Source organism: Diadema setosum, chromosome 16 (genome assembly GCF_964275005.1).
Source record: "Diadema setosum chromosome 16, eeDiaSeto1, whole genome shotgun sequence".
In the NCBI taxonomy this organism is placed as follows: Eukaryota; Metazoa; Echinodermata; class Echinoidea; order Diadematoida; family Diadematidae; genus Diadema; species Diadema setosum.
In genome coordinates this window covers 1,091,745-1,111,159 of record NC_092700.1, presented here as the reverse complement: position 1 = coordinate 1,111,159, position 19,415 = coordinate 1,091,745, and the positions used below count along the sequence as shown (strand labels likewise).

At 37.6% G+C, this 19,415-nt stretch overlaps 1 protein-coding gene across 1 annotated transcript; it reads right to left on the bottom strand.

Moving 5' to 3' along the window:
* Nucleotides 1-6,818: 6,818 nt before the first annotated feature.
* Nucleotides 6,819-18,724, bottom strand: LOC140240184 (uncharacterized). Its single transcript, XM_072319983.1, has 15 exons — nt 18,643-18,724; nt 17,602-17,729; nt 16,395-16,623; nt 15,631-15,768; nt 14,999-15,112; nt 13,987-14,155; nt 13,104-13,175; nt 12,606-12,677; nt 11,697-11,768; nt 11,236-11,307; nt 10,850-10,924; nt 9,916-9,990; nt 9,098-9,169; nt 8,309-8,386; nt 6,819-7,878 (listed from the first exon to the last, which is right to left on the bottom strand). The coding sequence occupies exons 1-15, from the start codon at nt 18,722-18,724 to the stop codon at nt 6,819-6,821; spliced, it is 2,508 nt and encodes an 835-aa protein (XP_072176084.1).
* Nucleotides 18,725-19,415: the final 691 nt, after the last annotated feature.

The window sequence follows — 19,415 nt, the reverse complement described above, 5'->3', positions numbered from 1 at the left end:
AATATGACGTTGATACATCAAATAATAAAGAAGTTATGTAGGATTATGCCCCCTCCCCCGGGCCTTGGAAGGGTCAAAATAGCCTGGGCTTTATCGGGGTAAACTGATTTTTAAGGTTTACTGTCACTTTCTCACAACGGCGTAGCCAGGATTTCATCTTAGGGGGGGGGGGGGGAGGGTGTGGAAGGGGGGTGTCCCCCCCCCTCCGACGGTAAGAACTTTTTGCATTTTGATGTTGTAAATGCTGCAATTTGATGCATGTTTTGAGCGTTTTATCGACAGTCCCACTTGTTTAAGGTAGCAGTATATTTTGATGTAGATTATTATTGAACAATTTGCCTACAAAATGGTATAATTTAAATACACTTCTTGTATTAATTCTTTTCACTGAATATCATGAACGCGACTGAACCCGAGCGAGCGGAGCGAGGGAGGGGGGAGGGGGGTGTCCCCCTCCCACGGTGAGAACTTTTTGCATTTTGATGTTGAAAAATGGTGCAATTGATGCATGTTTTTGCGCGTTTTATTAACGTGAAACAGTCCCACTTTTTTAAGGTAGCAGCACGTGTATATTTTGATGTAGATTATTATTGAACAATTTGCCTATAAAATGGTATACTAGTAGTTTAAATACACTTCTTGTATTAATTCTTTTCACTGAATATCATGAACGCGACTGAACCCGAGCGAGCGGAGCGAGCGAGGGGGGAGGGGAGGATGTGGGAGGGGGCCCGGTGTCCCCCCTCCCACGGTAAGAACTTTTTGTATTTTGATGTTGCAAATGGTGCAATTTGATGCATGTTTTTGCGCGTTTTATCGACGTGAAACAGTCCCACTTGTTTAAGGCAGCAGTATATTTCGATGTAGATTATTATTGAACAATTTGCCTATAAAATGGTATAATTTAAATACACTTCTTGTATTAATTCTTTTCACTGAATATCATGAACGAGACTGAACCAGAGCCGCGAGTGGAGCGAGCGAGGGGGAGGGGAGGGTGTGGGAGGGGGACGTCCACCTCCCACGGTAAGAACTTTTTGCATTTTGATGTTGTAAATGGTGCAATTTGATGCATGTTTTTGCGCGTTTTATCGACCTGAAACAGTTGCACTTGTTTAAGGTAGCAGTATATTTTGATGTAGATTATTATTGAACAATTTGTCTATAAAATGGTATCATTTAAATAATCTTCTTGTATTAATTCTTACACTGAATATCATGAACGCTGTCTGGTCAGCAATCAAACAGAAAAAGCATGCACACGAGGGTGTAGATAGGGGCATATCCCCTCCCTCATGAAAGTGATTTTTGCGTTTTCAGACCTGAAATTCAGCGATCTGGTGCAAATTTTTGGTGCAATACTTTTTCATCGAAGTGTTAAAATCACGGAATTTAGCTCTTATTCCGAATGTGCATCATCTGTGTGTATGTATACAAAGTCTAGTGAGGTAGAGCTTAGGGGAAGGGGGATTCCCCCTCCCGCTCGAGAAACTTTTGCGTTTTTAGAATTGAAATGAAGCGATCTGGGGCACACATTTTGTGGAAAATTCGGAAATTGTCATTCCCAAAAATGTACCAAGTCTATAGTGGGTAACAAGCAATGAATGGGTGGCAAGATACCTCTCCCATATTCAAGGGAGCCTTTTTTTCAGTTTTAAGCTTTTAGAACTGAAATTCAACGATCTGGCACACACTTTTGTTAGAATATCTGGAAATTTGTCAATGCATGGCGGGGAGGGGGGGGGGGGACGGGCGAGCAGGGAGAAGGCGAGGACGAGTGTTATCTCCATCTTTCCCTTACTATGGAGCTATTGCCTTTTTAAGGTTGGAATTGAGATATCTCGTATACGCATATTTGATGGAATATTTGGGAAATCACCAAAAAGGAAAAAAAAAAACCTGATTTGTGGGGGGGGGGGAGACTGAGGGAGGAAAGGGTCTATTAAAAGGTGAAATTCCCCTTGTACATGAGGGAACTTTGAGTTTTCGGAATATATAGGTGATAAGTCTTGTGCACTCGGAATTATTCATATTTTTTGTTGTAAATCTAAAAAGTGTACTAAGCTAGGGAAAGAGGCACAGAGGGGAAGGGTTTGGGAGGGGGATACCCCCTCCCAAACACGAGAGATTTTGCATATTTTGAATTGAAATTCAACGATCTGGTGCACACTTTGAGTGAAAGTGTCAAAAAAACTATGATCTTATTTGATGAAAGGTTGCAAAGGAGACCCGCTTCATGTGCATGCATACAGTATACACGCATTTTTTTTTCCGCCTCCCAAATCCCCGGTCCAAATCTACGCCTGTCTACGCCAGTGCTTTCCCATAAGAGTTATACTGTTGTGATTTAATCAATTCAGCCCGTTTCTGTATTACGGTGTATTACATCGTGTCGTGTGATATGCGAAATGATGCCGTGCATGTGTCGATTGTATTCCACAATGATAGAATTATAAACAGTTACCTATCGCCGGTTGATCACACTGTAGGCCCTATTTCATCATCATCATCATCATCATCATCATCATCATCATCATCATCATTATAGTGATAACAAAGCAAAAAAAAAAAAAAAAAACGTGTCTGAAGGGAAAACAACAAGCATTTTGTAGTTCTACTTATAGATTCATGAGTGGAGTATGGAATTGTATTTAATACAGGAGTCTGCAGAGCATAAGATTTTCTTACATTAATTTGTCATTTTATATAAACTTGACAACTAATGTTCAAAGCAAATTGAAATAGGCAAAAAGTGTCACTTGAGGGTGATTTGAAGATAAGAGGTATTTTGATCATAGAATATGACGATAAACAAACACAACTATTCTCATGTTATGCTGTATGTAGCCTACATCCATTTTGGTATCCTCCAATTATTATTACGTGTTGTGATGTTAAATGTGGTAAAATTTGTGTATTCAATGTTTGTGAAATGTTTATATATTTCTGCTGGAAATGAAAAAAAAAAATGAATGAATGAATGAAGGAATATCATTATGTATCTGCCTGCGTGCGTTAATGTGGTACACCGTGACGTATAAAGGGTTCAGAAGTTTTATATTTTGATGGTCCGATAGGGCAACCCGAAAAGCGAGAGTGTGGCTTATATTGTTTTCATGTGTTTTCTCATCCAGAAGAGGGAAGAGTAATATGGCCCGCTGCAGCTCAGTGCGTGATAACCATTTATTAACTACACGCATAATTATCAGCTGTAGCTGCCGAGACGGGTTGCCAAATCGGCGATATTTCACACGAACAAACTCAGTTTATTTCATGGCCGACTTCGACCAAACAATTTTTCTCACTAACAGAATTTTATTCAATGCCATGTTTTTCTCTCTATTCGATAACGGGAGCAAGTGTATCATTATGTTAAATAACAATCATTCGATGAATATGTGGTGTCATTGACAACCATGCTTATGCTTCAATTCAATATTGAATGATGATTATGTTAGAATTAGTGAACTTCGTTGCACTATATACCTGGTATTTTGAAGCCCTTTATAATGCCTCTCAATTTTGCATAATTGATGTGGCTTATGATTACATAAATGATTTATACAATCCCTTCATTTTCGACGTAGGGCCTTACACATTGCACTTCTTAATCGCAGTAGCCTATAAACTTCAAAGGTAGTATTTGAAGTGCTTCATCACCACCTGTCAATTTTCACATAATCACCATGGATATAATAGAGTTATTTCAATATTGTATCAAGTTTATTATTCTTAATTCTTTACTTCCCCTTCAGGCCACCAAATTATATTGTCAGGTCACCCCTAAACAAAAACAAAACAAAACAAAACAAAACAAAACAAAACATAGGCGTGTCAACCCTTTAATGAGGGAATGTATACATATACATGTATATAGGCCCCATGATAATGGTATGTAGGCTCCTTATGTAGACCACATGCATTATACATAATGATGCATATTATACTGTCTACACAGTCGATGAATTCACACAATATGATAACATTACAACATACATCACAACTGATGACTGCAACCAGTAAAGAAAATATTGCCAAGGTCGTGGCTTTATAGTGCATTGTGTGTATTTATTAATTCGGACACAATGTATACATAGAATGGGCCAAGCATGTGCAATGGCCATATACTACCTTAACGAAGGAGCATTATTTCATTAATCCTATCATTATCATTAAAGTGATGACTCCGGGAAATGATGTCAGTTGTAAAAGCTAAACCTGCCATGCCTTTTGTCAAATGGGTTTCCTCTTGATTCAAATTCTATTTTTCATGCCTTCGCCATAAAACATCACTATCAATTTCCCTGTATTTCTGTGATGCCTGAGAACACTTTAATGAGGCATTTCTCTTGTCACGTAGACATAATATATCCAACTAACTATGATAATGTACAATTCTTGATATCAAAAGTGTTGCAATGCTTGTAACGTTGCCTACAATATTGCGGTAATTCGATCATGAAACGAGAATCTCCCCCCTTTTGATTCCGCATCCATAGTTTAAGTAAAATTGCTCCGTGAAATTATCATGATTCAGAAAACTGCACATACAAAATAAACATTTGTAGGTTTTTATAAGACAGTACGCAGCGAAGCGGGTTTCCCGTCTTCACACTTAATTATGGTCAGCAAAATGGATTTCTTTCATAATTTTTTTCAGTAAATCCATTTGTCATGCAACATGCAAAGCAAAAGACATTGTAAAGGATACATTCATAAGTCTGCAGTGAACGCCTGTAGTGTTTTAATACTACAACACATTCTGAGGCTGAACTGATCGGATACTTAATCACCTTAATCACCTACTTCTTATCTTTAACATTATAAACTATTAATCGACGCGTCTTCTTTCAGTAGACCTAATTGTTGGGATCACAAAGAGATGTTTAAGCATTATCGTCAGATCATCTTCTGTATCACGAACAGCTCTCTCAATTTGGGAGTGTTAAATCTCTGTCATTGTCTAATCATGTTGCACCATTAACAGACAAAAACATCTTGTACCGATATATATACATATATATATATATATATATATATATATATATATAATGAAAATTGTCTTACCTATTCTCTCCAAACCTAATGGACATGATGGAAGAATAAATTTATTCGTGTTGATTGAGTTGAATAGGCAACCCCTCTGTACTTATGTGCTTATTCAAATACCTATTGCCAAGACAACATCTTGAACTTGCCTGTAGATCGTGTAGATGTAACCAGATCGTGTAGATGTAACCAGATCGTGTACATGTAACCATGTCGTTACAGTTTGTGTTCTCACGACAAAGTATACTAAATAACATAATTCATTACACCTAGTGGACAGTGCATTACTATAACACAAATCAAGCCAAGAGCCAATGTTAGGGTTTGTGTCAAACGAGTTATACACATTTAGTCCTAATATCGATAATGCATTTGTGTCATGTTATAACGGTAGTGTAGTATTTCTAATTGCTTCTTATTCAAAGTGTGCTCACTCAACTATGACACAACAAATTCCTCTTTATTGTTGACACAACATGTATACTGTATCACATTGGTAACAATATCTGATGCCAATTCTTAAACGGATTTTAACATTTTTGGATGGTTGAACATATCCATTTCCTCCCAAAATTGCACATGCACGTCTCCCAAGGGAAAAACCCGTGAAAAGTGTCGTGTGTGGGTGTCAAACAGTGGATGATAAAACAGCAACAGTGCTTAGACATTATCGTATAGTAGATCAAGATTTCCATGATTTCCATGAAGTTCTTTTAAGAACCAATGTGTATTATTATGTTCCAATATATGTAATCATGTCAAAGTGTATTACCTGTGTTTGATTGGAAATTAAAATAAAAAAAACATGCATGTGAACATGCATGTGTGAAATGAATCAAAAACAAATTTTGTCAAAATCTATTTTCTCATTGCAAAAAAGACTCCTCTGATTTGAAAAGTTGTCCTCTTTGCTTTTAATGTGTGCTCAGTCATGCATCACTCAACAGATCATTTTCATTAATTTTCACACAGATCTTAGTTGATAAATCTGGAAACTCCCTTGCCAAATTATATTGTGCCCTTTTTTGTAAAAAAGTTATGCTATTTGATTGAGGGGTGCTCTTTTGTTATATATGTTTAAAATGTTGTCAACATTCATCAGATGGTGAAATAAAAATGAATTGTAAATCGAGGCTATTTCGATCCTTTATACTCACTCTGCTGCAACTGATTTTTGCTTTAAAAAAAGATAACCTTTGAAATATTGTCACCACACAAGATTAATTCCAACCAATGCCAACCTGTCCAGCTTAATGCAAGAAGTCGGCGATATGCATTCAGGCAATAATCGATGGCTAGAAAAGCGGTTGAGACCACTTAGGGTTAAGATCTGGCTGAAAATATGCACCCTCACTTTGGTGACGACAATATGTTGCATATCTTTTTTTTTATATACCGTACTTTTTAATATTCTGCAGGAACTGTAGTTTGCTATCCATTTTAAAGAAAAAGAAATGCATCTTGGTATTTCATCGTCACTGGACTTTACAATATTCTAGCTTTTTGTGATTCTTCACATGACTATTGTGTACCGAAATGCATTACTGGAACAAAAATAAGATAAGTGGACATTCTGCTAGTCAGGTATGATGATGTGTGGAGCAGCAAGCTATGCACCTTATCATTGTCTATTGTTTGTACCCCTGTGGCTTATTTATTCATTTATTTATTTACTTATTTATGTATGTATGTATGTATGTATGTATTTATTATTATTATCATTATTATTTTGTTGTTGTCGTTGTGCTGTTGTTGTTGTTTCTTTTTGGTTACTGAGAGCCCGCCATGTGGATGATGGTATAGAGATAGGGATTGAGGGCCGAGTTGATTGGTAGCACAAAGACCACTAGCCAGGCGTAGATTTCTGGGGTAACCTCAATGCCAAAGGTCTGAACAAGGATTCCCAGAATGATGATGGGCATCCAACAGAAGAAATCCGTCCCGACGATGAGAAACATACGAAGAGCCATCCTGAATTCCTTGGACGCCTGTTCCTTGCGACCAACCTCGGCACGGGCGAAGCGCACCTTGACGAAGATAGCCATGTATGAGATGAGGATGATGAGGAAGCTGGCGAGGTTGATGCCGAGAAATAAAACGATGGAGAACTGCCAGGTCGAGATGGAGGAGGTGGCTGCAGTGAAGTAGGAGATGGTCTGGTACTGGGTGGAGACTCGTTCATCCAGCTCATCTCTGAAGTCTGATGACTTCCTCATGAAAGGCAGGCCCACGCAGACGTCACTCAGACTGTAGGCGTCGGGAAAGACGTTGTTGAGCAGCACTGCTACGACACTTAGAAAGATGGCGGCGATCCAGACGAGTGAAATGGCAACCTTGACGGAGTTCTCATCCAGACGTTTCTGACTGAAGGGAAAAATGATGCAGACAAAGCGATCCATGCTGATCAATGTTAGGAGAAAGACGGACGCTTCACTACTAACCATCGAGATGAATCCAGTCAGCTGACATACAGCACTCGATCGCCACTCCTCAGAACGTCCCTCCCAAAAGTAGGACTCTCCGATGTAGATATCCATGATCGCAAGCAAAACCATGTAGACACCCATGAGGAAATCGGACAGGGCTAAGTTAATGATGAGAGACGCCTGCACTTTGGCTACCGTGGTGCTGGGCTTACTACGCATGCGCATAGTGATGACGAGAGCGTTGCCAATCAAGGCGCTGATCCCGAGGATCCAGATAAATATCTTCACCGTTTCATTGTGTAGGAATGTCTTCCGACAGGTGAAGAGAGGGTGGGATGGCTTGTCAAGAATGCACTCTGCCTGGGGTGGCGCCAGACAGCACAGTCTCGGGTCGTATGCGTGCCTACAGGTGTGAAGGAGGATTACATAGACCAGTATGATGGTAATACAACTATCAATATTTTCTATCTTTACCATGTTTACTACTTCTTTTATGACCACTCTTATAGGCGTCCATCATACCACTTTCACATAGCCCTACATGAAAAGATGTCACACCATCCAACACAACTAACAGAAACTAAAAAAACCGATAGAAAACTGATACACAATGCGAAATGTATTTAGATAATTTCTCAGTCTACTTTCAGAAAAGAAGTCTTAATAACTACGTACTACCATAGGAATTCATGCATTATACTTGCTTTAACAACACACGGAATGCGCCTAATATTGATATTGAAACTAATTCAGCGACTCCAACAACGCCAATGATAATATCACTGGAACAAATGGACGGAGCACAACAATGACAAAGACACACAAAATCTTACATAGCAGTCAAACTGTCTAGTCCATCAAATATTCCAGGGTACACGAGCCACGGTTCATTGGTGAGTGACGTAATGAGCCTGATAGCAAAATGGAAAATAAAGTTATAACGGCCGAAGAGTTCTATACATCATTCAGAAAACGCAATTATTGTTCAATATCTTTCCACAACCCTTTGTAATCCACAAGCATCATGTTTGATTTTTTTTTTGTTGCCAAACAATCAAGCTTTGTGCTTATTCTTGGCAATTAATCGTTCTGTGTGAAAATTAAGATGTAACGCAGATGTAAAACGGATGTTATGGTGAGTGAGAAGTGAAATGGTAGATGGTAAGAGAAGAAGAAGAAAAAAAAATAATAATGAGAGCGACTGAAGTGACAAAGAGATAACGATCGAAAAGAAGGTTGATTTGATTAGATTTGATTTGATTTACTGGCTCCTGCATTATATCATTCTACATGCAAATACATACACATGTATTATATGTATTGTTGGTGTCATAAACATTTAGTTGTTTACAAAGTAAGTTTCTTCATTGCCTTTACAATGTACAACAAAACATATCAGCGAGGTTGCTGAGATGGGACAGTATAGACAGGAGGAATATAGGCTTGATATTACACTGTGACTACAATCCTCGTAGGTTTTAATAATTCACATTCAATAAACTTATCACAGTCCTGCTACATGTCCTTCCGTGGATGCTAGAACAATGTAAAAGATAATACAAAAAAAAATACGATAATCATAATCTGCTTAAAATATTACAGAATAGCTTGACTGTACTTACAGATCTGTGAGTTTCGACATATTCTCGAATGTTCCTGGTGCAATGTACCTCAGCTCATTGTGATACATGTTTCTGAAATCAAAACCAGAATACCGGTAGTCAGCTACTTGATTTGAGTTTGATATGAGTTATCCTTCTCTCCCTTTTGTCCTACTGTCCGATAACACATTGCCTAAGCAATGGCACTGAATTGCAGCAGGCATCTTTATCTATTCGATCTGTTTATTTTCCTTAGAATATTTTCGACAATTTTTTGCGAGCTTTTGTTATGGGAGTCTTAAGGTCGCCGAATATTCATTTCCTAATAAAATGATTCTAAAATTTGCGAGCATTAATAATGTGAACAAAATTAGGACTTTAAATAGTATCTCTCTCCTACTGTAGCCAAATCAACATCACTGCCACTAGGTTTGGGGGTTTTATGCAGGGGCTGCGGAACAATAGGGGACGGACTTTTCCTTACCCCTCCTCCCCCCCCCCCCGCCCCCTCGTTCCGCGGCCCGTGGTCTGCACTGTGACTTTGTCAGGGTAACTTGGTGACACCTCAACAAGTTATGTATCGATGTACCATGTATCGTCGATGTATTCGACCCACGATTATCATATCATTCGGCCTTACGCAAGACCTATGCCTACACCCGTATAACCTTACTTGGCTGCAACTTTTATTTTTGATGTTACACAATATTTAGATTATTTACATGTTTTATTGTTTACTTTAGAAGTTGAATATCTAATTTCTATCGCTCTCACGGTTCATATTTAGTATATTACAAGAGGAAACAATAAGCGTTAAGATTGGTGGTATATATACTCACACTCTAAGGAGAGTATTTTCTAAACCATAGAACAAGGATGCGTTTATGGAAGTCAAGTTATTCCTCGTGATAATTCTGTGGAAAGAGAAATAAATTACAAGATAAACTAAATTTATACGTATCAACAAGGGTTGATCGATGACTATATATTCTTCAAGAGAAAAAAAAAAAACGGCTTTTAAAACAACAGAACAACGAATACAGAATAACCGCATGTATTAGACTCCTTGATATGACTCTGCTGAACTCTGGCAAGTAACCATGAGATTGAGTGGCATTAAATTTATGTTCAGTTTTCTAAAATATTCGATATCAGCTCTAACCGGCAGTTTGTATATTTTCCCTCAAGGCTTTTGTTTCTATATTCATACAAATTATCATGTTGTAATTATCTTGTAAGTATTATACCATTGCCTAGTTTTGTTTGTTTTGTTTTCCACCTATCCACCGTGGTCATAATAGGATAGTTTCTACGCTTATGTGAATCCCATGTACACACATCATAGAGCCGCACACACATAAACACATGCACATTACATTGTCAAAAACATGTAAAACTTGCACACACACGTATAATAATCATACATTCTGTCGCAGACACTGTACATAACTGATTCCATGCCAATTATGCTATTAGGGTCATTTTTTTTTTTCAGTCACCGCTAAAGGCAAAGTACATGAGAGCCTCACTGTATTTTAACGACATTGATTGATCAAGGCGACCATATGAGGGGAAATATGATTCATTAGGGACTATCCAAGATCAAATATCTCAGTGTGGTCATGATTATCATTTAGACATCGCCACATTATTAGTCCGGATATACTCCTGCTTTATCACGTTTATAAAGGCTGTAAAATACATAAACACATTAAAAAAAAAACTAACAAAACCCATACACTTTGGAATCACACAAGTGTAACTGAAACTTACAATCTTTCAAGAGAGTTGCCCAGATCGCGGAATGTGCCGGGTCGGAATTCAGTGATGTTGTTGTACTCCAGATCGCTGTATATTAAAACAAAATCACTTGAATGGTTTAGGAATTACAGAGAGGAGAAAACACCGATATAATTTGATGTATACAAAATTTGCGAGCCTGATTTAGTGCTCGCATACCTTGATATGAACTTTGATAATTGACTATCAACAACTGCCGACGTTTATCATTTATTTTATGATGTCATCCTTCATTGATGTATGATATGCCTGATTGACGATACTAATGCAGAAGAGGAGTCTCTGCGATGACAATCTTGGATCATGTTTGTCTTAATGATGCTAAGCTATTTTTTTTTTTAAATGAAGTTGGTACTTACACAAAGAATACGCTGTTGAGGTCCTGAAAACACCCCTCGTCGAATCGATGAATCTCGTTGTATTCCATGAACCTGCACAAGCATGACGAAGGATATCCGAGAATTACGTCATACAAAAAATAAAGCACTAGTAGGCCTACTTCTGACTGTTGATGAGCGAAGTTTGAGTCTGAAATGAAATTAACATGACTTTCTGTCACAAATGTCCGTGACAGCGGAAACAATTTTATTATTTGACTAAGATGCGGTCATGGAAACACTCGATAAAGTGTGATAACGTTATATCAATTTTATATAAATGCATAATCTATACATGACTGCATGTATATCTATATTACATATGTCTATATGACCGTGTGCGTGTGTGTGTGTTTGTATGTAAATATGATAAGAAACAAACTTTAAATAACATTTTCAAACGACTTTTTATAAACAAGTAAACATTGTGCAAACAAACTTACATCAGATTCAAATGAAACAATCCCCGGAATGTACCTTTCTCTAAAAACGTCAGTCTGTTGTGGCGAATGTATCTGGAGGAAAAGTGAAACTAACATGAATTTCTTTCTGATTTGATTCATATCAATTAGCTTCGCTATGCATTGTTATTGTTTAATATGCTTGCCTTCTTTCGTCTTCAGGCACGACGTAAATACATTCAAAACCTTTCTCTACATTCCTCAAAAAACAAAAAACAAAAACCAAAACACACACACACAAAACTATGCGTGTATTATCCCTATACAGTCTGTCGTTTGGTCACAAGAAATTTGAGATGGACAGGGCTCAATGCTTTGCTACTTTTCTTCTTTCCGAAATACCTACCTTTGTTAACAAACTCCGTTCTAGCTATCTTTCAGTGATATCTTCGTCATTATTCCCCCCCCCCCAAAAAAATAAAAAGCAAAAACTAAAACAGACTATATTAACAGAAAAGCGTTACGAAACATTATGAATAATATATAATAATTTGATTGTATTTCGAAATAATGACTAACAAGCTTGCTATCTGTTACTTCTCTTCAGTTCATTATGATAAAATGCACTGTCTTGCATTTTTTTTTATGTCAGGAATGAAAACACCTCAAATCCAAAAGGTGCGTTACAGCTACGGAAACATTCGAAAATACGATAGCATTATATAACCGTACACAGCAAAAATTCTTGACATCATGATCGTGACGAATGAAAAACTCACAATAAGCACCCTCAATGTCGCCATGACTACCACCAGTGGAAGCCATGATAATAATGATAGCACAAATATTTTTACAGCTATATGTGATTCACACTGAGACCAAACATCAGTGATCGCTCACTACACCATTTCACGAGTATACATATGAAAATTCAATGACAAGTGTTCTTACAGCTTATAGAGCCGAGGCAGTCCGTCAAAGACCCCTGGGGGAAGGTAAGTCAGCTCGCAACCACTTAAATCCCTGCCATAGGAAGAAAATAAGACCATTGCTATCATAACTATATTTTTGTTTAGTTGCGGCATTGCTTTGATCGTCTAATTCTGCACTTCCATTGCTAACGTGAAGTACAGTGCTCCACATCCGTAAAGATTGCGATGATTATAAAATGTAATAATGAAGATTCAGCACTCCACTGACACTGAATCAGAGAAGAATGTCCAGGAAATGTTGACTTCAGGTAGCCATACAACCATGATAACGGGGCTTTTCGCGTCAGTAGCAGCGGCAGTATCTGCAAAATAACATTTTAATACTCAGGTGACGTATGTCAGACGCGTAATATTCCGTGTATGTAAAATGTGCAATGATCGTTTCAAGCATCACTGTATAGACGTCAATAGGTGCATGCGATATGCAATGGAGATGATAAAAAGATTGAAAACTTACAATGTGTTGAGATTGTTTACCCCAAAGAAACTCCTTGGCTCTAGATGGTACAAGGGAATATCGTGGAGATCACTGAAGAATAAAATAGTAACAAATGATATTATATTTGTCAAATGCTAATAAATTAACTGAATTTCAGGGTATGTATAGACGTATAGGCAATCGGCAATACATCTAATTTTTCTTTTCGTTCCTTCAAAAGACTTTTATATTCACATTCTGCTTTCCAGTTCCTATACACGTCCTTAAACACATGTTATTATGGATTATGCTAGTATTTTTTATACCGCACCTTTAGATAATATGCGTTTTCCGGCTTCTATTCCATTATCATGACACAAGTTTTATGCGTCTATGAATATGAACATGCACTTGCACGGAGATACCATTTCTTTTTTATGTTATTAACATTCAGGGTTCGCCAGTCAAATTATTACAAACGAATCATTTAATGTATTCTTATGGCTCTTTATGCCATAACACTTGAGTTCATCGTCACTTCTATTTGCTCCAAAAATATCTTAGACTTTTTTTTTTTGTCGGAATAATCGTTCCCTGCATTATGAGTTTAATGTCTTAGTAGTATAAGTTAGCTAGTCAGAGAGGAGTAAAGATGAGGGAGGGTTGAATGTGAGAAGGATGGAAATTTCCTGTTGTGAACTGTAATGAATCACTAACGCACTCTCTAGCTGTTTGCATTTAAAGGAATACATGACGTGTAACTGGAACCTTGGCATACATATATCATAATCATATAAGTAAATTTTGTACGCGTCATTTCTGATACTGGTAATGTTTTAATGGTAATTCATAAGTAACAAGATCATCAAGCGTAAGATAACATTAAATTTGAGTTTAATGACAGTATATACAATAAACATACACAATCACAGTTTTCTTGGAAGAGTTCCGCGCATATTCTCCACTCCAGGCGTTCGATCCATTTGTCCAATAAGGAAGCCAGTCGGGGTCACCGCACAAAGCTCGACGTGGACCAAAGAAATGAGCGTAAGGACCTTCGCCACAGATACAGCCATCGGGACATTTCAGATCTGAGTTTCAACAGATATTACATGATCATACAGAAAAAGAGCAAAACAAACTAAAATCGAGTTATTTTCAATCTTCCTAGAACATTCATCCGCAAACTTTTCCCTTTGACTAGACTGAAAAAAAAAAGAAGGATAACATTATCTTTCATTATTTTGTCATGCTGTATTAAAGAAAAAAAGAAAAAAAAGTTTTGATCGGGCTCCGGTGTATCCTCCATTGAAGACGAATGTTATGCTCTATATTATAGAAATCGAGAAATAAAAAGAAAAAAAAAGGAAGAAATGACTGATCTGAAAACGTTGTAGCATCAAAAATAGAGGTGTTCACTTTGTAATTTTTTGATATACCCTGCAATCAATGAAGAACATAATATGACTCATGCGTTGTAAAATCAGGGCAAGTGTTACGATATTATGGCACATGTAGGCCTACTATACCACTGTTGGTCGGAAAGTTTTGCAAAACATACACGAGGAGCAACATTGATCTGTAACATAAGAAATGTCAGTGGGAAATAAAAAAGGAGACACGATTGTACATATATATATATATATATATATATATATATATATATATATATATCTATTGTTTGCCTTTTGTTATATCAGGGAGTGTTTCGTCTCACCTCCCTGAGTAATATACTCTAGTATAAAAAAAAAAAAAAAATTGCTGTTATTTTGACAAGAGCATAGGCTGGTAACATTCTTTGATTATAGGATTGCAACGACGAGCGAGTGGATAATTATCATGTACTTCACGTGTTTATTTGGTAGACATAGCATTTACTATTTCATTGTGAAGTTAGTGTTTATAACGCCTTGGATCTATTGTAAAATTCTTACGACAGTCGGCCTCATCGTCATGTAGTGGGCAGTCGAGCCATCCGTCACACTGGAAGGAGCCATGGAGGCAAATATGATCAGTCCCTTGACACAGGTAGGCGTCTGATGGACAATCTAATGTGTGGACATGTGACACATGATACTGACGTAAAATAAATATTGAGTATACACATCTCAAGTACGCACAACAGACAAAAGGAGAATGAAAACTGACACGTGATAGAGATATGTGCTTTATTTATGATTATGTAACACTATGCAGTTGGTATGATTATCACTATAATTTTATGATTCCTATCCTTGTTATCTCATTGCATGTTTTTAAAGACATGAATGTTCAAGTAGATAACCATTATTTGATGTTTGAAGATATGAAAAATGCGATATACTTAAGATATGCTAACCGTACATGAACAAAAGAGAAATACAAAAATGCTTGGTGAAGGGATCTGAATAATTCCCCGACAAGTCATGAAAATACAACTTATTACCGTTATTTTGCAGCGCGTGACACTACACATGTTTCCTCACATATTAAATAAATAAAAACTAAGAATAAAGATGCTACATGCGGAATTACTTCACAGGGCCACTACTTCTGTATTTTGAGGGCTATGGGTCTGTCGACTCACCATTGCATCCGATCTCATCTGAGTGATCGTAGCAATCGACAATCCCATCACACTTTGCGATGAGTTGAATGAACTGCAAGCCCGACAAACATCGGAACTCTTGTGCTGCAGGTTCAAAGCAGTCACTGGAAAGGGAATCTGAGGAAAAGAATTATCAGGATTCGAGCACTATACATCTTTAATTCAGTCAGCTTAAGAACTTAACTTGCTGGACAAATCAGGAGGATATAGAACAGAAATATATTGTATGTGCGGATATCAACTGAAAAAAACCCTCGTAATCAGTGAGAAACGAGGGAAGACGAAACGTTAACATAATGCAGATACACAATGCACACACAGAACCAAAACAGAATCCTTGCCTGCAGAAACGGTTTTCAATGTATTGATACACTAGATATTAATTGGGTAGAGAAATCAAACCCTCACCTTTATCATCAACTGAAGCATGCTTATATTGTATTATACTTTGATTCATTTTTGCTTGATGAAAAAATGAAAAAAAAAATAACACGGAAATCTTCCTATCAAAACATAGTTGTTTTGAACATCATTTTTCTTACATAAATATCGAATAGTAACTTCTGCTGTATTTCTAATCTTGCCTTCCATTTTTAGAGTCATCGCATGTCATTACATCACCCATTCTCGGTCCACAACAATCAAATTCCATAACAAAACAGAAAAGACGAAGACAAAAAATTAATATAACACTATTTTAATGTATGAAACAAGTTTTTAAACCATAAGCTATAGCACATTACCATTCAGGTCTCTTGCTCTAATGTGAAAAGCAAAACCAGTCAACTCCACAAACTCGTCGCTGCAAAATCGGACATTCATCGTTCCTTCTGACAGTATGAGTGACGTCACATTTCCAGTGACCAATGGGATGACGGTACTGTTGGAAGAATGTTCATCCGTTGCGACGTGAATCACCGTGAGAGTGTCCCAGGTACGCTCGATCGCAATCACGTCGATATCAACCTTAACCTATCCATCAAGTAGAAAATATAGAACCTATACTCAGTATATAGTATTCTCTAAACACAATGTTTTCTGCTTCACTCATTATCATTCTGCAATTTCAGTGTTGGGCTGTTACTCTCTGTAGTAAAATGGCAATACTCACAATCCCAAGAGAGAAGAGATCTGGGTCCCACTTCATAAAAGTTGTCACGATAGCAACTCCTGCTGGAATGGCAACTTCCCATATAGCAACAGCCAATCAGGAAGCTGGATTCTTGTCGTTACCACGGTAATCGCCATTCCAGCAAGAGTTGCTATCATATCAACTTTTTTTATGAAACGGGCCCCTGATGTATCCATTAGAGGCAAGGAGACAGTCATGAACGCAGTCTCGATAAGCGCTCATGGGACTGAAACTTTCTACATGTAATGCTACGATTACACCATGTTCCAGGCGGCCACGGCTGTCACGTCCCTCTACGGACCGCCTCCAAGTTTTGTTAGGGCATATTATACGTGCCATTGCGTTTTGTTGCGTTCACCCTGTTTTATTACAGCCCACAAGGTTTTTCATTAGCACTGGAATTGCCGTGGCAACCGGGGACATGGTGTAAACGCAGCATTAGTTTACCATGACATTGTGTCATGTATACATGTAAGAATTTCTATATTGCCATGAGACTTACATATCGTTATATTCGTGCAGAAAATCTATGCGCTTTATTACAAGCGACGATATCACGCTATGAAGACAAAAACGTTGCAAACTGCATGGCAATAATATATTTCATATAACTGCTTCTTGCGCTCTATTGAGAGAAAGATAGATAGAGAGAGAGAGAGGGGGGGGTGGGAGGAATGGGAAGGTAGAGAGCAAGACTGCAAAATATGAATATCATCTCTCTATATTATCATTATTGCATTACTCTGTTTGATTACATTATTGTTATTATTGCTGACATTTTAAATGTTCTAATTGATATCAAAGAAAAGAAAACTTACCTGCATCCCTTGCTGAATCTCGACCTCCCACTCACGTTGAGTTTCTGCCGGGTAAACATCCGGGTATTCCGGAGAGACGATGGTTGTGACGTAGTCCGTCAAGTCATTGCATAAATTCACAGCCGTTCCTTCATAGCAAGGGAAAATAATTGTCTTCTGTCTTTTCTGAAGTGAGTTTTGAGTGAAGTTAATCATTACACTGTTGATGTTTGTTTTGCCATCACCACTTTACAAACAATCAGATTATAGTCAAACTTCAGGGTGAAAGTTAGCAATTGTACATCATCTTTAAAATATAAATAGGCATTCATGTACATTGTATTTACATGCAATGACGTCTCCACATCATCGCCAGTTTAGGTCGCTACGCGTCTCCGCAAAGTCTCGGACAAAACTGCGTCTTCCCCGCGTCTTGGCCACATCTATATAGGAGACGTGGCAGAGACGTCGCGGAGACGCCTCAGCGTTGCCAGGTCCCAGCAGAACAAAATCACCAAAAGACATGTGAAAAATCACCAAAACTCTTAAAAAAAAAAAAAAAAATCACCAAATTTGGAAAAGTGTAGTGTAGGGTAGCCCCAATTTCAAGACAAAAACCATTATCAAACACTCTACATGATTGCCTCGCGTGAGTTTCGGTGTAGTTTGATTGCACTATAGGGCCTAATACACGCCGTGGTCACGCACACACCATAATGCATAATGTGATGTGTATAGGCCTTAAAATGTTGATGGATAACACTCGATGTGTATGTGTGTGTGTATGTGTGCTGAGTGACAAAAGACACGCATGTTATCTTTGTACAGGCAATTGCAATGGAATTCAAGTGGAGAACATTCGGGAAATGCATTTTCGTTCTCATTATTGTAATAATTTCTCATTGGTCTCAAAATCACCAAAAATCACCAAATTTTGATTTGGTTACCAGGCTAAAATTTTGTTACCAAACAATTATAAAAATCACCAAATTTCACCCTTTTTAGTTACCAGAATCACCATCTGGCAACACTGAGACGCCTTCTAGAAAAAAAAAGTCTTACGTGTCAGATGCTGTCTTAGGTCAGTCTCGAGCAGACATTGCGGAGATTTGTCCACGATCAGCCAGACTAGAGTCGCCACCATAGCCTCAAAGCAAATGAACTATGCGCTTTAGTTTATCCGCTTTAATAGACAAAGATTAACTGCAAAAATTTTCAACTGAACCCATACGATAAAGCAACAACAACATCTTTTTTTAATCTTTCATTTGTTTTGTTTTTATTTCCATCCTTTTACAAAAACAATAATAATTGTACATAAGAACATCTATAGAGTTTGAAACAAGTGTATAACCTATACATAAACGCATACAATGCATTTTAACCCTGTAAGATCTCTTTGGCACGGACACATACGCGTGCGCGTGCGCTCTCGATACATACTGCAAGTTCAGAATGATTATGTTTAATACAAAAATTATAATTTCACCACAAAGGAATAATGGGTGTAAAGATACGTGTAGTAATTTTCATAGCCCTTGTCAGTTTTGTTTGTAAATAGCATGTGTTGTTGAGCGACAAGGCAGTTTGTCATTTAGCCTTTTGTCAAGGCCCTCTTGCTGTAATCAAGCGCGAGTGCGAGCGCAACCTATACTCAGCTGGGCTGTCTTCACTATACAGCGAGAGGGCCTTGACAAAAGGCTATTTGTCATTATATGAATGGTGATAGAACAAAACAGAATTATAGTTTGGTATGGAAGGTTGAATTTGTAATCATGTAGAATTTCCCTCTGAGTTTGTGGCTGTTTTCGTTTCATTCACTTAGTTTATTCACC